The sequence below is a fragment of the Hetaerina americana genome, unplaced genomic scaffold, assembly GCF_022747635.1.
Source record: "Hetaerina americana unplaced genomic scaffold, ioHetAmer1.1.p SCAF_10, whole genome shotgun sequence".
NCBI lineage: Eukaryota > Metazoa > Arthropoda > Insecta > Odonata > Calopterygidae > Hetaerina > Hetaerina americana.
The window spans coordinates 17,531,448-17,557,834 of NW_027286070.1; the positions used below are offsets into that span (position 1 = coordinate 17,531,448).

Sequence of the window (26,387 nt, forward strand, 5' to 3'; positions counted from 1 at the left end):
GAATTATCAAATTTTATTATTTCCTTTTGTTTATGTTATGATAAACATGAAACAATATTGCTCGTGATACGGATAGAAGAATTGCCTTAGCCCGAAATCTCATGAGGTAAGAGTGGTGGTTAGTAGTAGAGGAGTTAAAATGGGAAGAGTTCAACAGCTGAGATCATTAGGGTTAGCTGTATAATTTGGTAGAGGTAGGATTTTTGAAAAGGGGAAGGACAGAGAGAAATTCACCATCAGCAATAGCCTACTCTTCATGAGTGATGATGCCAAGGGTTGGATAGTTTAAAATTCCATCTCATGGACAACATCCTGCACTTATGCTCTCCACGTAGCACTGCCAGCAGGGATTGGGATATGACCAACAAATTTTCCAACTGCCAGAATTTGAACCCAGGCACTCAGTGAGAACCTTGTACCCTAATGTAGGTTATAATCTACTACGGTAAGAAGAGTAAACAGAGGAATCTGTTTTGTGACAAGTTTCCTCAAAGTAATTTTCAGATCATCACTGCAGTTCTTCCAATGTTGGAGAAAAGGAGCTCTATATTGATATATGTCCCTGGAAAGTGCAGTGCACACATATTGATCATTTTAAGCGGGAAATATCCTGTCTCCAATAATGATGAGATGACTCTCAAAGCCACGGCAGGTATTAGGCATTTCATTCACCAAGTGAAAAAGCTTTGTTCTGTTGGGGAGAAGAATTATTAAGGGATCCAATCCACACCCAAAATAATTTTATCCAACACATTAACTGTCAAGACAAGTCTTTGCTAGCGCATCTGGTGGTTGCGTCCTTCAGGGACCATAAGTTGGGTGTTGCAGCTGCCATCGTCCAGTTAAGGGGCTGCAATGTTGTCACATCACTTGGCATGACAGGCATGTTGGGTGGGTTGCATTGCAAATATTTTTTAAGTAGCTATTTATAGCCATCGAAGTGGAACTTACTATCAATTTTTGTTTGCCTGTTGTTTTACTTGCATCCTTTAACTATGATATAATCGGTTTATTTGTGATTTAAGGAAGACTATTGCTGCATTAATCTTTTTTTTTAGTACAAATTATGATTTGTTTTCATTCATCATTGAGTGCATGTTATTCTTTCAGGTGAAAAAGCTTAACATTCCGCATTCCCCAGAATACAGCTTGATCAATTTTTTTGAAGATCCTGCTACTATACGTGAGTGGAATTTTCAAGGGCTTCCATCAGATGACTTTAGCATTGAAAATGGAATCATTGTAAACCGAAGTTATCGATCGCCACTGATCATTGATCCACAATCTCAAGCATTAAAGTGGGTCAGAACAATGGAAAGTGCAAAGGTAATTGTGCATAGCAAAACCTTGAACTAATATCTTTGGTGGAAAAAATTAAATATTAATGATAGGTTAAAAATTTCTATGGTTTGATTACAAAGAAAAGGAATTGAAAAGGAGCAATCGGAAGTACAAAGGCAATTGTGCTTAGTGAAACCTTGAACTAATATTTTGGTAGAAAGAATTGAGGATAATATGTTCAAATTTGTAAAGCTTAATGAAAAAGAAGAATACTGAGTAGAATACATTTTTCCATCACTTAAAGTCTACAAAGTAGCCTGAATTGTTTTATTTTTATGTGCCAATGTGGTTAAATTGTGAAAACTGAGAATTGTCCTCCCTCTAACTGAAACTGGTATAAGTGTGATTGTAACATATTTATGACCAATATCAGTAATAAACTAATGCTGTTATGTCTCTGATTCATAAATAATTGTTTATTAGTTGCACTGCTTTCTACTTACATAATGGACAGGATGAATAGACCTTGCCAACAACAGTAAGACTTATTGAGAAATTAAAAGAATGGAGTAATAGAGGGAGGGTTTCACAAACAATATTTAGGGTTTTACTCATAGCTTATTTATTTACTTTCAATATACATTTATTTTTTGGTCTAGGGGGTGCAGACCGCTCATACCCTCCTCATATTTACATATGTCCCTGGACGGTATATTAAGTAATTATATTACTTTTTTCTATAAAGTTGCCATGCTGTAACTAATGACTGATTATCTTTGTCTAGGGGGTTTTGAGTATCATTGATCTACAGCAATATAATTTTATGAGAGTGATTGAGATAGCTATTCAGCAAGGAACTACAGTGTTGATTAAAAATGTAATGGAGGAATTAGATCCTTCCCTCACTCCTATTTTGGATAAGGCACTTGTTACTCAAGGCAAGTGGGCATAATACTTTAAGTTGAATCTGTCATAAGATGCTTTTTTACAAATAAAAATGAGAAAAGAATGAAATTATTTTCAGGAGGTCAGCTGTTGCTAAAGTTAAGTGACAAAATGATACAATATAATGAAAATTTCCGACTTTACATAACGACGAAATTAGGAAATCCTCACTATCCACCAGAAATCTCTACAAAAGCTACTCTTGTCAACTTTGCTGTGAAAGAGCAAGGTAAATTTATGAAAGTTAAAATATTCTAAGCTCAATAATATGAATTAGAGTGTTTTATATATGTCTCCCTTTGTATAGTCTGTTTATTAGCGCAGTCTGCTGAGCTGAGCTGCACTGAAGTCAAGCAATTTTGGTGCCCTAATGAAGTCTTAAACTTATGCATTTTTGTTAAGCCTAATGATTTTAAGGATACATTACAACACAGAAAATCATGCATACGAATAAGTCAACGTTGACATGGATAATGTTGCAAAAGCTGAAAACTGCACCAAAGTTGGCCAATTTTAATATTATTCACCCCATTTCTATTGTATGATGTTAGTGTAGCTGTATTGTATGTTATCTCAGTTCTCTTTAGGATATGTACAATGCGCTATGATTGTATACACATGACTCACGTCCAATCATCAGGAGGAAGCATTCATTATATATGACAACATTAACTTCATTAACTTAAATTAAAACATTGAAAATTTAGGTATCTTACAGTATTCTAATATATTAAGCCTCATAGTTTAATCGTCATTAGTTCTTTCTGAATCCAAAGCGGTGTATTTTAAGTAAGGGTATCATTGAAGTTTTGGAAAAAATTATGCCTTGTTTTTTGCACTCTTGATTCTAAGCTTAAGAGTTCTATAGAAGTTGTTGAAACACCATTCCTTTAATTCAGTACTCTTTGAAAAATGTCTATCAGTTTGGAAAAAGAAATGGAGCAGTAATCTCGGTGATATACTCTTGATTCTATAGCGTTGTGACCCTACTGAAGTTGCCCAGTCATTCTGTACTTAGTGCATAAATATTTTACTAAATGCTAAACTACACAAAGTTTGTATTTATGATACAAATTCCAAATATGACACAATCAAATTAATCCATGATGATATTTCAATTATGAAGTAGTATATTTTAAATTTAAATTGTTTTTTTATTCAATGATATTTGTCATTTTCCATTTTTTATTTGAAATATAGTATGCATTTGGAAAAGTTTTGGAATAAATTTAGTCCACTTTTATCATTCCCTAAATTTTGATCTGGTGCTTTTCCTGGGTAAGGGAAGGTATGTATTTATTGTTGCACTGAAATTGGGAAGTGTTGTCTTTATAAATTAATATAATAAACCTGAAAATAATTTTTGAATTTTTTGTAAATATTGTCACTAATGTAAAATACTTTTAAGGTCTTGAAGCTCAGTTGCTAGGTGTTGTGGTGAGAAAAGAGAGGCCAGATTTAGAGGAACAGAAAGATGCTCTAGTTTCAAACATTGCAGCTGGTAAGAAATTATTGAAGCATCTAGAAGATGAAATATTAAGGTAAAATTATTAGTGTATTCTTGAAATTATGCATATACTTCCTGGCTTTAATGCACAATGCATTTGCATAATGGTTTTCTTCCAGACTTCTGAATGAAACTGAAGGATCTCTATTAGATAACATAGAGTTGGTGAATACATTACAGACTTCAAAATCTACTTCGGTTTCGGTGAAGGAGCAGTTAGAAATTTCAGAGAAAACTGAAATTGAAATAGATGCTGCTCGTGAGGCAAGATTCTTCATAGCTTTTGTAGTGCTCATTCTTAGTTCCATTAACTTTGCCCCAAGATTTGCATGAGATTCCTCATTTTGGTGTTTTATTTAAGTTATTATTAATTTTTGATTAAATTGAATGCTGTTATTAATTTTCAATTTTCTTTCAGCTCTATCGACCATGTTCTGAAAGAGCTTCAATCTTGTTTTTTGTCCTGAATGATTTGGGTAAGATCGACCCCATGTACCAGTTTTCTCTTGATTCATACTTTCTTCTCTTTATTAATTCAATTGAGAAAAGTCCTAAAAAGGCAAACTTGGATGACAGGATAGGGACACTGAATGAATTTCACACTTATTCTGTGTATAGGTGAGATTTCTTGGCTTTAGTATTTATAAATTATACCTCCGTACTGCTTCTATTGACATGGCTAGACATTTGTATGACCTCCGGTGCTGAATAATTGTTTCATGTTGCCAAATGGGACTTGCCCCTTTTTATTAGCATCTAAAGCTCATTTTTATATACCTTGCACCTTTATACTTAGAAGGAATGAATGGCCTTCAAAGGGGGTATTGCTGATTTTTAACTCTTACTAAAAATAATCATGACAGAAACTGAAGTTTTAATTTGTTATACTTAATATTCTCTACCTAGTCACATTCCATTTTATACATTTCTCCCAGCATTCATTGACCTTTTGAAGGCCTTCATTATAGAACTCAGCTGATTGTATCAAAAATCATTCCACCTCTAAATGATGTCATTTGTGTTGTCAAATCTCTGACCCTGCAATGTTTTTTTGAGTTCTGGGAATAAAAAATATTTGCTTGAGGTGAAATCAGGAGAATAGGCTGAATGTGACAAAATTTGAAAGCCACGTTGTTTTGATTTTTGGCCTTGCCGTGGTCGCGATTGCAGGTCATGCTGTGTTTGCTTCCATGAAGTAACTTAAATTAATTTAAAAAATTGAATTAGATGGCGACATGGTTATAACAGGATTTGAAGTGGTTGCAGTTTGATTATTGCATGCTTTCTTCTGGTTATAAATTTCTAATTTGTAGCTAAGAATTTAAGTTATTCTGTTACTGAATGCCTAAACTCATAGAACTGTTATCTAGTAGTTCATGTTGGAAGGATTACTAAAAGAATGCATTTTTTACATTTTCTTCTCACAGGAATACATGTAGGGGATTATTTGAAATGCACAAGCTCCTGTTTTCTTTCCATATGTGCCTTAAAATTTTGGAAGCTAAAGGCAAAATTAATTCAGCTGAATACAAATTTTTACTCAGAGGAGGAGTTGTGTTGGATCGTGATGAACAAATGGATAACCCTTGCCCAGGTAGGAATGAAGAGTACAAATGATGAATATCAGTGTAGATATTCATTGTTTGTGAAATTAGGCTAACTAGTCTCATTGTCTGGACATTCTTCATCCAAGACAAATTTAGGTGAATAGATCCCATATTGTATGTATGCATTGGATGATTGCCTTTTTTTATTGAGGATATAACTTGAGAGAAGCACACACATCAATTTTATTCCTCCAAGTCTTCATAAATAAAAATATTAAAAACTGCAGAGAACTTTACTTGTTTGACAGATGGTTGATTTAATCATAAAACTCTTTTAATTTAGGCTGGCTTTCTGATACTGCATGGGATAGCATTACAGAGCTTGACAAAGTTCCTGGATTCCATGGTGCTGCCTCTTCATTTGAGCAGTCTCCTAGGGATTGGCATTCATGGTATATAGCAACGGAGCCAGAAAATACACCTTTAGTTGGTTCGTACCAGAAAATATTAAATTATGTGCTACAAAACTAGGCTATGGTTAGAAAAGGTTTACCTCTTGAATTGTCCCTGCAATTCAAATCTATTTTTATCCATTTGTGCATCAGTAAGTGATTGATTTTCAGGTTTAGTTTTATTTTAATTATGTACATTCAATAAAAATAACTAGCGTGTTCCATGGCCACATGGTCAAATAGTAAAGTACAAGGGGTCTTCACGTAAGGGACCAGATACATTCCTGATGACATCTTTAGATTGGAATTTTATGTAAATATTATGAACAAATTACCATAAGTTGGGTCATTCATAACCGAGGAATTACCTGTATATTGTGGAAATACATTATTATACAGATAAATCAGTTAGGAAAGTTAACAAGCTAGAGGGAAGGATGTACAGCGATAGATGATGCAAAGATTGAAAGGTGTGCTGGGGGATCGGTCAGTTCTGAGGGAAGGGAAGGGGTGTTGAAGATGGAGTAGAATTTACATCTGGACTGATTACATGCAGTGAGTGTAGTTTTGTGGGTTAGAGAGGATTTAGCTGGGGGTTTGCTGATTTTCAGGATGTGTGGTAGATATTTAGAAAATAGTTTAATCAATTGAGTAATAGGATGCCGTGAAAAAAATAAATGAGAACAGGGAGCTGAGTACAATAGAAGAAAAATGGGAACATATAAAAAAAAGGATATTGAAACCTCGGAAGAAACTATTGGAACAGTTAATAGGTAAAGGACAGGGAAACCATGGATTACAGCTGAGATGATGAGGGAGATAGACAAGAGAAGGGAATAGAAGAATGTGAATGCAGAATTTGGAAGAAGGAAATACATAGAGGTAAATATTAAATGGGGGCAAAAATAAATTGGACAAAAGAAGCTAGGTGGAAGATATAGCAATGCAATATGGAGAGTTTATAAAGGACAGGTGAAATGGGTGTGCTTTGCATAAGTATGAAAGCACTTTCAGGGAGAAGAAAAAATCTGAGCACACTATTGAAGATACAGTATGGAAATTATTAATTTAGCGGAGAAAGATTCAAGATAGATGTAAAGAATACATATAGGATCTTTAACTACCATTATAAACTGGAAGGTTAATTTGATAGGTGAAGTAGAGCTCACCCAATACTAAGCCCTTTGGAGTATAATTCATGCATCAAGGTAAGGGGTTCTGTTCCTTTCCTTGTGCTGCCTGTGGTTTTCCAGGAACATCTGTTACTGCAAAAAAGTCATAGCTTGGGTGAAGCCGTGGTTGGCCAAAGGAAATTGATCCTGGATACTCTGGTCAGTAGCCCAGTGTTCTACCCACAGGACTACTATGTCCCTAGAGGACCTATAGGGTAAATATTTTTAGCCAGCAAGTTTAGAGAAAGAAAGAGAATGCGATATAGATAGGGATAGCTTTGGCCCAGACCTAATTTTTGTGAGCTAGAAAGGGCTTTAAGAAATTGAAATAAAAAAGACCATGGGGATAAATGGCATACCTGTGTGCCCATTTAAGAGTTTAGGAATTTGTAGAATATATGAGGTATGATTGTGGCCAGATGATTTCTATAGATCACCATTATTTCCCAACCCATGAAGAGAAAGGCACCATGTGTGGGGATTCTGGAGCAATCAGTTAGGAATGAAACAGTTTCTGGCATCACTTGGTGGGAATTCTTCATATTGAAATTAAATTTAAAATACTTCGCCTTTCCACATAAACCACTTTTATTACTACCTAGGTTTCGTTATGGTATAACATCATCCTATGATGATGGATGGGTGATGTTATACCATAACGAAACCTAGGTAGTAATAAAAGTGGTTTATGTGGAAAGGCGAATTATTTTAAATTTAATTTCAATTACAATCAGTTAGGTTTCACACACATCTAAAGTGATACTTTGGATCATTAATAAGAGGATGGAGAGCAGGGTAAAGGATAGCTTAGGGGAAGATTGGTTTAAGTTCAAAATAGGGGGAGGCATCCAGGTGAATCCATAGAAGTAATAAGGTCGCTAGTAGAAAATAACACAATACTATCAGGATGTGTTTGTTTATTAGGTTTTGAGAAGGTTTTTGACAAAGAAAATTGGGTTGAAATAATGAGCATATTATAGTTTAAAGGAGTAAATTGCAGAGATAGGTAATTTATCAGCAACTTGTACATGTCTGAGTCTGCTTGGGTACGTGTGGCGGATAGAGAGCCATGATGGAAAGTAACAGGAAGAGAAGTAAGACAGACATGTCCATTATCACCCTTACTTTTCAATGCAAATGTGGAAGAAGTGTTAAAAATGGAGAATATAGACGGGAATGAAAATCAGGGGAGAATTCATAAAATCTATCAGGTTTGTGGATGATCATCATGATATCTGTGTTGTGTGTAGCAAAAGTAACAATATATTATTATTAGTATTTTACTGGTTGACAAAATTTTTGAATGGACATAGCCTATACAATTGTACGACAATTGTATAGGCTATACAATTGACTTGGCTTGGAATTGGCTAGGAGAGGCCATTCAATTGACTGGCCTCTCCTAGCCAAAAACACAAACTGAAATATGGCACTAAAGTAAGTCCCTCTTCAATTCTGCATACTTTTTTCCTACCTTCATTCCATCCAACATGCCTATCCTATTCCTTCCCTTTCCTTACTCGCCCAATGTTTTCCTTTCTATCAGTCTTCAGCAACCCATCGCCAATCAAAATTCTCCAAATCAGTCTTTCCTACCTCCTTCTCGATTTCTCTCAACAATTCTCTTTTCTTGCACACCATGCCCAGCACTTCCTCGTTTATTTTTCTTTCAGTCTACTTCACCTTTTCCATCCTTCTCCACACATATGTTTCGAAAGCCTCCAATCTATGCTTATCATCCTACTTCAGTGACCACATTTCTGTGCCCTACAAAACCACACTCCATATCAAAGTATTCCTGTGCCTTTTCTTAACATCCTCACTCAAAGTCTCTGTCATCGATTCTCTGCTCCTTGTGAAACATCTTTGCTTAATGCAATTCTTCAGTGTATGTCGCTACTACTTAGACCATTTTGGTCCATAACACCTCTGAGATAGGTAAACTGTTTGACTTGCTCTAGTTTTTCCCTCCTATTCTTACTTTCAACTTAGCAATTTTCTTCCTGAAAAATGGCTTAACCTTTGATTAATTACATTTATTCTCATTCCTATCTCGCTGACCTTCAAATACACTCAGCAGAGTTTGCAACTCCTTGGCTGACAGATGAACTAAAGCAGTGTCATTTACAAATCTGATTTTATGAATGGTTGCAGGTTCAAGTTGGAGATTCCTCCCATCTAGCCAATCTACTCCTATTTTCTGGAAATATACAGATTCAATATTTATAAAGGAAATAGATTTTCAGCAATCATTAGAATGGCATGCTTCTAATTTTAAAATGCATTTTTGTGTGTTACTATATCCATTCCATACTACAGTTTTCTTTTATAACTAATTTAATCGCATTTTTAATGTTGCTCCGAGTAGAAGAAATTCATTGAGTAAATTTCCATTATTTTGCGTGGTTATTAAGATTTTTGTGTATTAGAACTGGGAGCTTTTGCATGTAGTAAATTGTTTTCCGTGTGCCTTACCAAAGGTGATGAAAAATTAGCAGTGAACGTGGAAGTACTTGCAAAAATGTCCTAAAATTCTTACTTTTCTTGTGGAAGGATTCCAGTTGCTTTAATTTTTACTGCATCTTTAAATTCAAATTGAATTTGATTTCTTAAATAAATTTAAGAAGTGTTTCTCTCTCTTTCCCAACTGAGTCCTCTGGGATATTTTTACATCCCATTGAGAAATTATTTATTTCATTTAATTGGCTATCCTTTTGATTTTTTAATCAATTTCATTAATAATTTAATATTTAGTACTTTTGAATAATCACTTATTTACATACAGGTGTTAAGTTGATAATTTTGGTCTTTTACTTGAACCAAGGACAATGGGGTGAAATCTGCTCAGAATTCCAACAGATGCTGTTTGTGCGTTCCCTGAGGCCTGACAGAATATCTTTCTGTGCTACTAGCTTTATTTCTAAAAACATGGGATTGCTATATGTTGAGCCACCTGTTCTTGATATGCATGCCGTACTTGATGACTCCAATGCACTGTCACCATTGATATTTGTTCTTTCACCTGGTGTGGATCCTACCACTGCTTTGATTCAGCTTTCTGAGAGTGTTGGGATGGATAAAAATATAGACACACTTTCATTAGGGCAGGGACAAGCTCCCATTGCCACCAGGTATGTTTTATTACTAAAGGATTAGTTAAATTCACAATAATAGCAATATATTTTTGAAACTTTCTTTAATGAGAACTCTTCCCTCTTTAGCAAATTCATCATTCACTATCTCCATTGTTCAGTTGATTAATTGATCATTTAATATCTGTAAGAATTAAAATGAAAACACTTTTCTAATTGAACAGGCTGATACATTCTGGCATGCAAGAAGGAAACTGGGTGTTTTTAGCAAACTGCCATTTGTCAATGAGTTGGATGCCAGAATTAGACAAAATTGTTGAAGAATTACCTAATTCAAATGTGAACCCTAGATTTAGGTGAGTAAAATTCAACAGCAAAACTATATTTGAAAAACCAATGACCTCAGCCTTCAGTAATGAGTACAGAGAGTAAATTATCTTCATCCATCACCTGGCCAGGGAACACACAGCAATGTATAGTCTTTGAGGCAGGCAAGCAATACCCGTATATTCACCATGTTCAAATAATTCTCTTAAAACTATCTTGCCTGCAATCATTGTGATGATTCCCAAAGCCATAATCTTTAGGAGGGATGAGTTGACATATGAATGGGAAAAAATGGGAGAAACATACAATTCTATAGAATAATCACAGACTCTTTCCCTTTGTTGTTAATTTCACAGCTGTGGGAAATCTATAATTTTTTTACTAGTCTTGGTCTTGGTCAGCTAAAATATTACTTCCAGAAGTTCTTAATTATGCCAGCCTGGACAGAAGCTACAATAAATTAAAAGAAATTGATTGGGCAGTTGATTTAGATGATTGTAATAATTGAGTATGAATTAGTTCATAAGTGACTATGAAATCACGAATCATAATGATGAAAGATTACAATAGTGGGTTGTATTTAGGGATTGTGAACACTCATAATGTCAAGCTTAAACTGTTTCATAAATAATGAAAACACTTTGTTTCTTCCTAAAGGCTTTGGCTGAGTTCCAGTCCCCATCCTGATTTTCCTGTTTCAATTCTTCAAGCTGCAACAAAAATGACTACAGAGCCACCAAAGGTTGGCTATCTTCTCTTGTGTAATGCTCACGCACCCATTTGTTCACATATACCATTTGAATCCTTTTCACATTTGAATGTTTAAAATCCATAATTGAATATTATCATTTTGCTCATTTCAGGGCCTTAAGGCAAATATGAAACGTTTATACCAGCTGATTACAGATGTGCAGTTTTCTGCCTGCATAAGGCCTGAGAAATATAAGAAACTTCTTTTTTCATTATGCTTCTTTCATTCGATTTTGCTTGAGCGAAAGAAGTTTCAACAGTTGGGATGGAATGTTTCATATAGTTTTAATGATTCAGATTTTGAGGTAAGTAATTATGTGAAAATATTTAGAATTTTGCTTTAATAAATCTGACAGGAAATGACAAGAATGCCAGTAATGAATAAATATGAAGTAAGAATTTAGAACTAGAAAAGATGAGTGCATTTTATGTGGCTTTGTTACTATCATCTAGGAGCTTGTAAATAGTTTACTTTGATGAAATTTTTAAATGAACTACACATTTATAGTAACAATATTCATCAGCATATTCATAACTACTGTGTAAACTGTCCAGATGCAGCAATGAACAGTACTGGGTTCAATAAATTAAGACCAAAGAAACTGTGGGAGATGCTGCAACAGTAACTTTAAACGAAGTCATTCGCTAATGTGCATTTCAATGCAACACTTTCAGAGTCTGAAAATCATTCACCTTGACCGGGATTCAAGGCGAAAGATTTTTACTCTCTGAAATTGTTGCATTGAAATTATGATCACTTTAAACGAACAACTTAATATGCCTGTGCAAATGCACCTAGAATATTTACACTGTTCCCAAATATTCTGCAGCTTGGTAACGTCTGACAATTAGTCATATATAGTTAATCATCATTTTGTAATTTTGTGAAAAGAATGAAACAAAATTATTTAATTTTTTTAATCATGGAATAAACCCTAGATTTGGTGGAAGGTCATGTAATCTGATGACCCTAGAGCTGTACTGACAACAGGAGAGCAAATTATAATTGCTCCTGTTGGGGTCAGCAATGCCAGATAGGTTGAAGGGTAGGAGCCAGAAGAAATATAGTCCACACATTGTCTGTTCCTTGGTGAGGTGGCTTTATAGGGAGTGGCCCGCCAGGAACGTTTAATAAGGATGTTAGGAAAAGGCTCGCGAAAACTCTGAAATGGAGAGTGGTTTTGTATGGCGTGGAACTGTGGTAATTAAAAGAATGATAGGATTAGATTGAAGGCTTTTGAAATGTGGGTGCGGAGATGTAGAAAGTGAAATGAATGGAAAGGGAAACTGAAGAAGAAGTGGTAGGTATGGTGCGGGAGGAGAGGGGATTGTTGGGAGAGGTGTGAAGGAGGCTGGAAAAGTGGATGCTGAGTATTTTTATTGGCAATGAGATGTTGAAGATTGTGATAGAGGGGAGAGCATTAGCTTTGTGAGGAAGGGGTAGGAAAAAAGAATTGCCTTGTTGGAGAGAATAAAGGTAGGATGAGGAATTAAAGAAAGGTTAATTGTAGTGTTGGATTTCAAATTGTGTTTTGTTAGGAAAGGTAAAGAAGTGTATCATTGTGCCATTGTATATTCTGTGTCCATTCAAAAACTACCTTAAATGGTCAACTACTGGTTAAATAATGTTATTCTAAGATTGGTGAAAAATATTTAGCATTTCCATTCTTACACATATGATGCATTTATGTTGCTGTTCAAAGAAAGCCTTTTCATAACCAGTGGGGAATAAATTATGTATTTTAATATGTTCATATATGGACAATAATAATTTTTGTAGTGTATTATTACATTAGGCAAGAAGCCCTCGTTTTCTGTGTATTATTGGCAAAATACTTAAATAAAGTATACTGGTAGCATTCCATTTTTACTTGTAATAAAACATTTTGTAATTTTGCATTGCTATTCTGGAGGTTAATGATGGAAGAAAGGTTCTATGATGTTAAAAACTTTTAACAAAAGAACCACTTGGGGTTAATAAATTTATTTTGGGCTCTATTACTTGTCCATAAAGAGCGTAAAATAATGCTGGCTGGAAAAACTGCTCAACTGTAATGAGGGCTCATTTAAATGAAATATAGCATTGGATATCAACTTGAAGTCACATAAGCATCAGGCTTTCACTCTATTTGTTGACTTTGGTGGACAACCTTTGGTTTCACCAATTAGAATGCTGGGGAAATTGTTGTTAATCTATGTCAACAAACTGGGTGAAAATCCCAGAAACCTGGAGAGTTCATCAAATCTACACTGCAGAAACTTACCAATGATCTTCAAGACAAATAGTTCAAATGCATTAAAAAAATTGAATATAGAAAAATGATTTCTTCCTTCTTCATTTATTCTTGGCAGAAATACATAGATCTGTTCTACTTCTGATGAAATAAGGCGGTTGGGATGGGTACAAATGAAAGCCTTGACACCTCCATTGCTAGGAGAATATCGTGTTGAGATAAAGATTATAAAACTAAATGCTGATAGAGAAAAACTTTATTTAGCAATTAACTTCAGAAATGATAATTTTGTCACAAAAACAAAGTTGCCCCTTCATAAGTCAATTTCCAGAGTTTGTTGATAAACTTTTTGCCCTTGCCTTAAGGTGTCTGAAAAATTTTGAAACCAGTGGCTGACATAGATGAGGAGAGTTAGGGGATTAATGTACAAAAATGTTATTAAATGTATCACAACATTTTAAAACCTCTGTAGATATCAATTGATGTGATACAACATCCCTAATGGCTGTTTTTGGGTTATGAACATTTTTAGGCATGAGAGACATTGTGTTTACTGTATGTATTAGGAAGCAGAGGATTGGTTATTCCAATTTTCTGTAAAATTTTGATTAAAAGGGAAACTTAGATATACAGTAACAGCCTGTGATAATATCTTACAAGCACGCCTCAATATACGAGGGTCATCCGGAAAGTAGTACCCGTTCGTGAAATAAAGACACAAAAGTAAATATTAACAAACATAAAAAATTTTATTTGAAAGAGGATACTTTAAACTACTTCTCAACATAATCTCCAAGCAAATTAAGGCATTTGTCATAACGTGTGACAAGTTTCTGTATTCCTGCTGCATAGTCCTTCGCCGCCAGCTCATTGAGATACGCGAGGGACCCATCTTGCACAAATTTTTGCATAATGCAGATGGTGTTTAACAATTTCATGAACAATTGTTCGAGAAACATTGGGAAAATGCTCACAGATGTCATCAATTGTGACGCGCCGATCGTTCCTCACGAATTCGTCAACTGAGCTCACCAGTTGGTCTGTAATGACAGACGGTCTCCCCGAACGCTCATCGTCGTGTGTGTTCCCCCTCCCCATGTTGAAGTTGCGACACCACCGCCGAACAGACGACTCGTCCATTACATTGTCTCCATACACCTCCTTTAATTGGCGATGAATATCACATGGGCGAACGTTTCTTGCATTGAGGAATTTAATCACTGCCCTCACTTCACAACTGGCGGCGTTCTCAATTTTTTTAAACATTGTAAACAATCACAGAAACAACACAGGCAATGCTAGCGTCACGCAACTTGGCTCAGAGAAGGCAGACAAGCCACTGAAGCTATCTGACCTCGTCCAGCGGCTACTCGCGTCGTCAGCACTTCATGCGGCACGAACGGGTACTACTTTCCGGATGACCCTCGTACTTTCAATTTGGAGCTTGCGTTCATAGTGTAAAATTGAAGCTTAGCTGCATGCATGCCACCAAATAATGTCAGGTGATAGTTTTAGGTGACCACTCTTGAGTTGCAAAAAAATTGAATGTTTATTTTGTTATGGATCCTTCGTGCACAAATATATTTTCAGGTATCCGAAAGCCTTTTGTCCTTATATTTGAATGAGTATCCTGAAACTCCATGGGATGCTTTGAAATATTTAATTGCTGGGGTCAATTATGGTGGCCATGTGACAGATGATTGGGATCGAAGACTTCTTTTTACGTATATTAATAACTATTTCAATGATGAAGTGTTAAACAGCCAGAATTACAGGTGAGTTTTATATGCATTTCTGAAGAACTCTGTATCCAACTTGTATTACTTTATGTTATTAATACTTCCATAGTGGAACACTAAAAGTTAATTTGGCAGAGGGAGGTCTTTCTTGATTAGTTCTCATAACACATGTTATGAACTTTAGTAGGGATGAGACAAGACCATAATGAATACAGGTAGGCAAACCATTTCTTCCTTTTACTTGGCTTTATTAGGGGTTTGGCTCCTGTGCAGATTAAAGGAAGTTGAGTATTTTGTTATCGAGCATTAGAGGGGCTTCATATGCTTAAATTTGTAGTATATTAAAATTAACCTATTCATATAATTGAACCAATCAAACTGTAGTTAAGCTGCTGTAATCTTATTGTGGCCTGGGTGGATTGAATCAGTGCCTATATTGGCTACATCTGGTCAATCTGAGCAATAGGTGGTGCTCAACTTTTCTCACCTGTAGTCTCTGGAATTATGACTGGACTTGGGTGAGAGGTATGAGGTTTTAGTAAAGGAGTATGGTGAGGTTTGGTTACATCTTAGCTTTATTATATTTTGGACCATCATTTGAAATTTTTCTGACAAGCCCAAACTAGCAATTCATTTTAAAAATGATGCAATGTTTAAAACAAGTTGTTATTTTATTAAATATTATAGTAAAAACTGACAAGTTTGTCATTTCATTAATATGAACATAAATTCATTTTTACTGTGTGACTACAGTCTCCTAAATGAAGATGCCTTTTTTATGTCCAGATATTTTTGTTGGAAAATATAATTTTCAATGTAGTCCAGTGGCTGCTAAATTTTCTTTTTAAATGTAATGTAAATATAAATATTGATGAGAAACTTTGCATGTACCATCAGCCAATTGAAGATGTATTAATCTCAAAAGTCATCAAGCTATTCACTGCCTGTCCTTTGTAACTAAAATATGTCTGGGTACTCACACCATAGAGTTGCATTCAATGGAATTGAAGTTGGACAATTTGAGGTGTACCCATGGTACCTGGCTTAAAAACTTTTTCAGCACACCTGTAGTAATGCACACCAGTATTTAGGTGGTGAATGTATTCTCATGAATGCAGCAAAATGAGAGGACTGTTGAAGTGAATTTCAGTGTTAATTTTCCTATCAACTCTGTCATGAAGTAGTTGCATTTTTCTTAATAAGGAAATTCTGGCTGAAGTCATTTACTATCAATTTCTTCAGGTTATCCAGTTTACCAACATACTATATTCCAAGGGACGGATCTCTACAGTCTTACAAGGATTATGTTGTAATTCTTCCAAATGTAGATCGCCCTGAAGTGTTTGGTCAACACACTAATGCTGACATAACCTCTCTTATCACTGAAACTAGGTGCCTTTTTGACACCTTACTTTCTCTCCAAGTACAGACGGTAGATAACGCAGATGAAAAAGTAGAAGATAAGGTATTCTTTATTGACATTTTGTTTTGTGTCATTTTTTCATGCTTTTAAAATGAATACAAAGTCAAATGCTTGTGACTATTGGACTCATTTTCTTGTCTGTTTTCAAAAGGATTTATTGATCGCTTTTACAATTTTAGGTAACACAGACAGCTTCAGAAGTACTTGCTAAAATACCAGAACCTATTGATTATGAGAGTGTTGATAAGCTAACGGGTGAAGACAAAAGCCCATTGATGGTTGTTTTACTTCAAGAGGTAAGTGAATGAGCACAAACATTTATGTTTGAACAGGTACATCAAGGAAGAGCAAGAAGAAAAACTCTGGCATTGACCAAATGAAGTTTCAGGAAGAGTGGAATCTCTGTGCTATTTAGATTGTGTGAGAATTTGCTAACACCTGCTGATCAAGATCTTTTTCTCTCCACTCTTTTAATCAAAATTCAGCTCCAACTTCAGATTTGTCCAGTTCATAAAATTAGCAAAACACCTTGCTATTTTTTTAAAGTTTCAATGGCTAATTCTAGCAATAGGAAGGGATGAAGATATATAATAGGAAAGAGGCTGGTGCCTTGCCCTTTAAAAATCTCTTCTTGCTGGTATAAATGAATCCAGGCAAGGAATTAAATTTGAGTTGTTTCCAGTACTCTATACTATATGTCAGGGAGCAGGATTTGAATGGGGCTGCTGGCTTTGCACTATTTTGGGTGGCTCAAGTTCTACTAGTATTTCCTCTGAAAAGGCATGGACAGAAATGAAAATATCTTATGTAATAGCATCAGCAGCATTGCGGTGAGATTTGACTATTGCCAACATTTCCCTAATTAATTCACATTTTGAAAAATATCTGAGCTTTATTGTTGCAGAATATTTGCAATGCCTTATAGGAAATTGGAGCCATATTTTGCTATATTTGCAGAATAGGGTTCCCATTGCACTTTTCACAATCATCACAAAAGTCTTTTTGAAGATGGGAATACTTTGCTATTGTTGAGACCACCTTTTCTTTAATCTTCAGGAGGGAAGGGCATAGATCATTCCTTCCTCCCCCTGACCTCTCCTCCTTTGCCTTTTTCTATTGCTAGAGATTGTCAGATTATTTCATAACTAAAATTTGGTTTTTGTTATTAATATGTAGATTTTCCTTGTAAGAAAATTTAGGGCCAAAAGATTTTTTCATAGAATGTGCATTTGTTTGTCAAATTGAAATTAAATAGTAGAAGGTTCAGCAGTAACAGGAACAATCACTTTGTAATAATTTCTAAAATAGAAAATATAGGTGCAATGCAACTGATGGCTTGCTTTGAACACGTGTCTGTGGGGAAGTTTAGTTTAAATTAATTTTTTACATGCATGCAAGATTACATTACAGGTTCATTAAAATATTTATACACAGATTCAGCGTTACAATGTGTTGCTGGTATCAATAAAATCTTCAGTAGAAGAACTACAAAAGGGGATCCAAGGCATTGTAGTTATGTCTGCTGAATTAGAGGAAATGTATACTTGTATGAATGATGGACGTGTCCCTCCTGCATGGCTAAAAGGTAGCAGTAAAATATAAGTTCATTATAAATAATGAATGATAATGATATTATGAAAAATGGTGAATAACAAGAAAAATAAAAAATATGTGTGTTGTAGATAATCTGTCATGGTGAATTGAAATTTTCAACTCTAATCAGATACGATTCTCAGTGTCAGGGAAATAATTTATAATTGACCTATTATTTAAAAATATTCCTAATCCTAGTTAAATATTTTGTATCATAACTATTTTGTTCTGGAAAAAATGTAGAAGCTTTTATCGTGCTGCAAATATCTCTGATTCACTATTTTTCACTGTTGCTTTAGTGTTACACTATGTGGTTACTGTGATTCCTTATATTGGTGCTGTTATTTCCTGTGCTCCTAACAGTGGCACATACACAGGGATAAGGGCCCCCTTCTCCTAACCTTTTAAGTCCAGCCCTTTGTGTATTGCCTAGAGTTGCTGATTTTTAACATTAGTTTCAGGGTGAAGGATTGATGAATTAGCCTAGCCAATGTGCCTAGGATGACTAAAATTGCTCTTTTATACAAAAGATGAAGGTTTTATGTGAGATAAAATTAGGAACCACAAAACATCACTGCCAAATTTACTTCCTAACCCCCCGGGGTCTAATGTCTTTAACTCCAGTTGTAAACTCCACTACCACGCACTCTCAAATTCCTTTCCAAAGTCATTAACATCATCTATGCACTCTATCCTCCTCTCACTTACAGTATTCTCTGCTCCTTACCCGCTCCTCCTTAAATCACTTTATAGACCTGTACTGTGAGCATTCTGTTGGTTTGCAAAATGTACGCGAAAATATGATTTTATACTACACAAAGGGACAATATAACTCTCATGCCAAATCAATTTAAGATTTAAATAATGGTCGACCTCAAGGCCAATATGGTATGCCAAACATTGCTTTGAGAGTTCTCTTTTGAATGGAAAATACCTTTTACGAATGAGGTGAATGGCCCCAAAAGATGATGCTATGAATTTAATTTCCAAGATGTCATCCTCTACGGAAATAAACATGCGTAGCTCTTGTAAAAATGGTATTATTTTTTTGAAAAGCCTATTTTCTGTTGTATTTGCTTGTCATGTTTTCATCCTAAATGCTTTAAAATCATTAAGTAAAGAGATAATCAACATTAAAATACCAAATTCAAATTACTGCATCTGAACTGGTCCACTTAAATAAGGTGAAATGACTGAAGAGTTTCAAGAATGTCATATATTGAATCCCCCAAATGTTTCATAATAATTTTTACATTAAAACATTGGCCCTTTTAGTTAGTCAAATGTCTGGGTTATACATCTAAATGGCATCCAATCAGGTCAATGTTTTTTCTTTGCTTATTGTTTTTAGCTGATGTTTTTTAAAATTCAAATTCACCGGGAATCATAGATCAAGAACACAATTTTCTGTGATCCATATAAGTCCTTTACTTTAATTGATTACCTACATAAAGTGTTTACAAGTTGTTGATGAATTGTTCAAAATACCTCAAGCTTCAAATATTGCATTTCACTGTGTGTTTTGCATACTTCTTGCCAATTATGGAGCATCGTTACCCGACCAGTGTTAAAACACATAGTTTTAGCAAAATTTCAACATTACCTCAGAGTGCAGTACATGGATATCTCATGAAGTGCTTCATTGAAAGGCAGAAAAAAAATTTAATTTCACACACAATTACTGAGTCATTATTGGTGGAATATATTACATATCTGGTGTGTGTGTGTGTGTGTGTATATATATATATATATATATATATATATATATATATATATATATATATATATATATATATCCCTCCCCGGACTACAACCTTGACGTGGTGGAAGGGCTTGTGCGTTCTGATGACCCCTAGAGCTGTACTGGCGGGAGTAATAAAAATTGCTCCTGGTAGGGTCACGCATGCCAGATAGGTCGAAGGTTAGGAACCAGACGAAAGGTAGTCCACGCAGCGTCTGTTCCTCAGTGAGGCGGCTGCAATGGCGTCTGACCCCAGTGGGGCGGCCAGTAAGTGATGGTGTCACGTTAAAAACACTATTGAGGAAGGCAACGGGAAACCACCTCAATTATCATTCCCAAGAATAATGTGATGGACAATAGAGATATTTTGAGTCCTGGCAACCACGGGGCTCGGCCCAATCGGCCGTGTGTCGTGCCCGGCAGCGGGGGAGGCAAGGCTTCTGCGGTCGTCATCCCACGAAACCCTTGCAAGGGAAAACCAGCAGCAGCAGGACAGAAGACGCAGGAGAAGAAGACCAAATTAGTTAGAATAGGAACGTGGAATGTTAGGACAATGATGAGGACGGGGAAATTGGAGAATGTTAAGCGAGAGATGGAAAGGGGAAATATAGATATTTTAGGTCTATGCGAGGTGAGATGGAAAGATAGCGGGGATTACTGGAGTGATAAGTATAGAATAATATACAGCGGTGGGGACGAGAGCCAACGAGGGGTTGCCATAGTATGAAGAATGAAGAGGTAGGAAAAAGCGTAGTCAACATAGAGCAGGTAACGGATAGAATACTACTAGTGGAGATAAAAGCAGAACCGACGAACTTAGTTATTATCCAGGTATACATGCCACCGAGCAACCATAAGGAAGAAGAGGTCGATAGGATATACGATCAGTTAGAGGACATGATTGCATGTGTTCCTGCAGGGAAACATTTGATAGTGATGGGGGATTGGAATGCGACAGTAGGCGAAGGAAGAGATGGTGATGAGGTGGGGGACTACGGTTTAGGCACGAGGAATGACCGCGGGGAGAAAGCAGTTGAGTTCTGCAGGAGACAGGGGTTAGTTATCACCAACACTTGGTTCAGACACCACAAAAGACGCAGGTATACATGGAAAATGCCAGGTGACTCGGGAAGATATCAGCTAGATTATATCCTGGTTAGACACAGGTTTAGGAACAGTGTGATAAATTCCCACAGCTTCCCGGGAGCGGATGCGGACTCAGACCACAATTTAGTTGTTATGAAATGTAGCGTATGCTTTAAAAAGATAAGGCAGGGGCGGCGAGTTAGAAAATGGAATGTAGAAGCATTAAATGGGTTGAAAAGAAAGGAATACAAACAGGCGGTAGAGAAAATCATGGAGGACGGTAAAGAGCTAAGTACTATTGAAGAAAAATGGGAATGTATCAAAAAAGGGTTGTCTAAAGCGGCAAAAGACACTATTGGAACCGTTAATGCTAAAAGGACTCGTAAACCATGGATCACGGATGAGATGACTACAAAAATGGATGAGCGGCGAAAATGGAAGAATATAAGTACAGAATTAGACAAAATGAAGTACAAAGAATTGAACAATAAATTGAGGCGGGCAACAAATAAAGCAAAGGAAGCATGGTGGAAGACGCAGTGCGAGAATATGGAAAGTCTGCAGAGGAAGGGGGAAATCGGTGCGCTTTACAGCATAGTTAAATCTTTATCGGGAAGTAAGAAAGGGAGATCAACGATAGCAGTTAGAGATAAGGCCCGTAAGGTAATAGTTGACGCAGAAAAGATCCAAGAGAGATGGAAGGAATATGTAGAAGAACTGTATAGTAAAGAGCTTAGACCAACAAAGTTAGACATTGAAAAGGAACATGACGTAGAGGAAGATAGCTTAGGTCCAGGCATACTAGACAATGAGATAGAAAGGGCATTAAGGGAGATGAAACTAAATAAGGCCGTGGGGGTAGATAACATTCCCGTGGAACTTTTGAAATGCTTGGGAAAATGTGGGAGGAAGAGGCTATATGGGCTGATCCGTAGTATTTATGAGGAGGGAATCTGGCCGGAAGACTTTGTGAGATCAGTTTTAGTTCCTATTCCGAAAAAGGTAAAGGCCACGTCATGTGAGGACTATAGGACAATTAGTTTGATATCCCACGCAGCTAAGGTTGTTCTCAGGATCATAAACAAAAGGATAGAGAGTAGGGCAAATGATTACTTAGGGGATGATCAGTTTGGGTTTAGGAAGGGGAGAGGTACGCGTGATGCCATTGCAGTAATGAGATTATTAATCGAGAGGAATATGGAACACAACCAGGAGGTATTTGCCTGTTTCGTAGATTTCGAAAAAGCGTTTGATAGAGTAAATTGGCAAAAACTAATGAGTATATTGCAGAAAATAGGAATAGACTGGAGGGAAAGGAGGCTAATCCGCAACCTGTACATGTCTCAGACTGCTCAGGTGAGGGTGGGAAACGGGGAGTCAGGATGGGCAGTGTTAGGAAGGGGTGTAAGGCAGGGTTGCCCATTATCACCGTTGCTGTTCAACCTGTACGCAGAAGAAATGATCAAAGAGGCATGGGAAGAACTCGAGGTAGGAATGAAAGTGGGCGGGGAATTCGTAAAATCAGTTAGGTTTGCTGATGACCAAGCTTTAGTTTGTCAGTCAGCCAAGGGGCTGCAAGCATTGCTTAGTGAATTGTAAATTCAGTGCGACAGGTATGGGATGAGAATCAATATTAATAAAACAAAGGTTATGCGATTTTCTAGAAAGAAAAAGGCCAAGCTTAACATTAAAATAGGAGGGCAAAAGCTAGAGCAGGTAGAACAGTTTACGTATCTCGGTAGTGTTTTGGACCAACACGGTCAAAGTAGTAGGGACGTAAGGAGAAGAATTGCGCTAGGCAAAGAGGCTTTCACAAGGAGGAGGGAGTTGACGACGGGGACTCTGAGTAAGGATGTTAAGAAAAGACTCGTAAAAACTTTGATATGGAGCGTAGCTATGTACGGAGCGGAAACGTGGTCATTGAAGCAGGAGGATAGACGTAGATTGGAGGCTTTTGAAATGTGGGTGTGGAGAAGAATGGAGAAGGTGAAATGGACAGAGAAGAAAACAAATGAGGAAGTACTTGGTATGGTGGGCGAAGAGAGGGGTTTGTTGGGAGCAATCCTATGGAGGCAGGAAAAGTGGATGAAGGGGGTGTTGACCGGCAGTGGGATGTTGAAGACTGTGATAGAGGGTAGAATGTTGGGCAAAAGAGGAAAGGGAAGGAACAGGATAGGGTTGTTGGACGGGATGAAGGGAGGAAGGAAGTACTCAGAGATGAAGAGGGACCTGATATAGAGTAGGATGATTGATTTTGTGTTTTGTTAGGAGTAATAAAATATTTGTTTGGTAGTTGTGTCAGTCCAAAAACCTACCTTAACCGGTAGATTACTTAAAAAAAAAAAAAAATATATATATATATATATATATATATATATATATATATATATATATATATATATATATATAACATGTATAAATAATATTATCTAATTAAAGTCTTTTTTAATGCATAGTGGATGTTAATTTGATCGAGCCAAGCTAATAAAATACTTTACATTAATACTATCATAAGTGATTCCTGTCATAGCTTAAAGCAATTCATAGTTATGGTTCAATTCATTTACTTGGTTAGTTGTGGCAACTTCTTGTGCAATTGAATTTATAATTTTGATTTTGGAAATAATATCACATAGACAGGAACTTGGCAGAACCTAAAGCCATCTGAGTATCAAATAGTATTCAAAGGATTCTACCAATTCAGTGAAGAGGACTTTTTTCATGGCAATAGGAAAAAAAGAAATTTCCAATCTGGGAGATTTCTTGCGAATTTTTCTAGAAATTTTGCCCAAATATTTTCTTAGAAAAGTTCCCCAGATCCAGCTGGAACCTCTTTAAAAATGCAGGCACTAATTGTAGTTTTCTTTTTATGCTCATTATACGTTCATAAAATTGCTTGATTTTAACTATTCAAACAAAACTTTTATGAGGACATGACTTTTTTAGTAGGCACATGTGTTCATCAGTGTGCAATCATGTTCATAGTGTATTTGATAATTATTCAGCATTTCTTCTTGTGAAAATCATATCTTAAAGTACTTTTCCATATATTTTCTGCTCTAAATGAAAATATCTTCCCCTTTTACAATTTTTTCATCTTCATTCTTCTTGATTAAATTATTCTTTAATTATCTACCGAAGTAATGTTTCTAATTCTTATAGTCAGTTTTAAAATCTTTATTCTAAATGGCAAATCCAAACCCTCTGATTTGTGGTAACCGTCTTCTTTAAGATTTAATCTGCCAATTCAAAAGAAGTATTTTTGAAAGGATAGTATGTGCTGCAAGTGAGGGACATGCTATATAGAGAAAGTTCTCTATTATTATCTGTTCAATTTGAGGTTTTTGGTGTGATCATGGTACATATTGATATTCCCTGTAACTTCAATTTATTGTCTTTCCAGAATGAAATTATTAAATTTTTAGGAATGTGCTTTGTCTTCATTAATGATTATTTCTAAATTATATCCTGACTAAATAAAATTTTTATATTTTTCAACTTTATTTCTTGGTGAATGATGGTTGATGTAACTTTCTTTCTGTTTAAAATGGTGTCTCAAGTAAATTTTTGATTGATTAACTCAATAAATCAGTGGTAGAAATCTTTTTCTCCATAAAAATGTACTGAATTCAAATGTTCATTTACATCTTTTTTAAATACTGAAGCTTATCCATCAATGAAGCTCCTTGGTTCTTGGACACGGGATCTTGTGCAGAGAGTACAGCATTTTGCTCAGTGGGCAACAACATTACGACCTCCTGCTCTGTTTTGGTTGTCGGCTTTTACTTTTCCTACAGGCCTCTTAACAGCAGTTTTGCAGGTATATATGTTTTTAACTGATGTTTAAAGATGATTGGATTAATGAAAAAACTGCAGCACTGAAACTTGAATTTTTTTCAGACATCTGCTAGACAGGTTGGAATTTCAGTGGATTCCTTATCATGGGAATTCCAAATTGTCACCCTGGATGAATCTTTAATGCAACATGGGCCTGATGTAAGTTTCTTTGGGATAAGTAATAACTTTTGAATCTGCCGGAAATACAAGTCTGAATCATTTAGATGAGAGAAGGAATAATATATGCTCTATCATCTAGAGCAATGTTGTCTAAGATTACCTCAGATAATTAAAAGTTCAAGTAAGATGGAAGGCTAATGTTTGAAAATAATAAAAAAAATTATTCCCTGCCTTCCTATGCTATGATATTTATTTTTTAAATAATGCTAAAAGGATAATTTCCTAGGCAACATAATTTTCATTTCATTCATAAATAAAATGTTTCTCTATTGTCAGTCCATTTTCCCTGTTTACCCAAGGGAAAATGGGAATATATCAAAAAAGGGATATTGAAAGCCGCAAAAGAAACTATAGGAACAGTTAATAGGAAAAGGACCAAGAATCCAAGACTTAGGAAGAAGAAAGTGTAAAGAGTTAAATAATAAATTGAGACACGTAACAAATAAAGCAAAGAAGCATAGTGGAAGACACAGTGCGAAGATATGGAAAGTTTTCAGAGGAAGGGTGAAATTGGTGCACGATACAAGAAGGTTAAAACACTATCAGGAAGTTATAAATGATAATCTATGTTAACAGTTAGAGATAAGTTGGGTCAGATAAAAGTTGAAACAGAAAAGATCCAAGAGAGATGGAAGGAATATATAGAAGAACCGTATGGTAAAGAACTTAGGCCAGCCAGCTTAGACATAGAAAGAGAACATGAAGGGAAGGAGAAAGAGAGGTGAAGATAGGTGTAGGATGAAGTCCAGGCATAAACGACGATGAGATAGAAAGGGCATTAAGGGATATTAAATCTAATAAGGCTGTGGGAGGAAGAGTCTATATGGACTGATTCATAGCATCTATGAGGATGGAATCCAGCCAGAGGGCTGTGAGATCAGCATTAGTCCCTATTTTGAAAAAGGTAAAGGCAACATCATGTGAGGACTACAGAAAAATAAGTTTCATTGCCCATGCAGCTAAAGTGGTTCTAAGGATCATCAACAAAAGGATGGAGAACAGGGCAAATGATTACATAGGGGATGAACAGTTTGTGTGCAGGAAGGGGTGAGGCATGTACAATACCATTGCAGTAATGAGATAACTAATTGAGAGGAATATAGAATGCAATCAGGACATATTTCCTGCATCGTAGCTTTCGCAACGGCTTTTGATAGAGTGAATTGGGTACTCTCTTACTTCACTCCTGTATCTCCCTTTGCCTGTCAATTCATTCCAATCCCCAGTCAATATTAAGTGTTTTTCTCCAGGTACATTCACAATCTTTTTGTCTAACTAATCATATTCACTATCTATCTTTGAGAGAGACAAAATTGAAGTTTTACCATGTATTCACAACTGGTCATACCACAACACATGACATCATCAAATTAAAAATGATGAAGGAAGGTTACACTTTATTATTCTTCAATGTGTATTATTGTTTAATAATTGGTTCATTGAACCAAGTGTATTTGCATAGCAGACATCTGCCAAGAGTT

The 26,387-nt window shown here is 35.8% G+C and overlaps 1 protein-coding gene across 1 annotated transcript in view; it reads left to right on the top strand.

The window, feature by feature from the left end:
- Positions 1 to 26,387, top strand: part of kl-2 (dynein heavy chain 2, axonemal kl-2) — a 132,153-nt gene that overhangs the window by 105,022 nt on the left and 744 nt on the right. The window contains exons 67-84 of the mRNA XM_071598906.1: positions 1,111 to 1,326; positions 2,066 to 2,219; positions 2,306 to 2,455; positions 3,635 to 3,767; positions 3,853 to 3,997; positions 4,152 to 4,351; positions 5,161 to 5,327; positions 5,624 to 5,770; positions 9,729 to 10,035; positions 10,221 to 10,352; positions 10,981 to 11,065; positions 11,187 to 11,378; positions 14,898 to 15,082; positions 16,289 to 16,511; positions 16,649 to 16,765; positions 17,904 to 18,054; positions 24,555 to 24,709; positions 24,790 to 24,885. Of these exons, the coding sequence (XP_071455007.1) occupies positions 1,111 to 1,326; positions 2,066 to 2,219; positions 2,306 to 2,455; positions 3,635 to 3,767; positions 3,853 to 3,997; positions 4,152 to 4,351; positions 5,161 to 5,327; positions 5,624 to 5,770; positions 9,729 to 10,035; positions 10,221 to 10,352; positions 10,981 to 11,065; positions 11,187 to 11,378; positions 14,898 to 15,082; positions 16,289 to 16,511; positions 16,649 to 16,765; positions 17,904 to 18,054; positions 24,555 to 24,709; positions 24,790 to 24,885 (2,955 nt within the window). The remainder of the gene's footprint in view (positions 1 to 1,110; positions 1,327 to 2,065; positions 2,220 to 2,305; positions 2,456 to 3,634; positions 3,768 to 3,852; positions 3,998 to 4,151; positions 4,352 to 5,160; positions 5,328 to 5,623; positions 5,771 to 9,728; positions 10,036 to 10,220; positions 10,353 to 10,980; positions 11,066 to 11,186; positions 11,379 to 14,897; positions 15,083 to 16,288; positions 16,512 to 16,648; positions 16,766 to 17,903; positions 18,055 to 24,554; positions 24,710 to 24,789; positions 24,886 to 26,387) is intronic.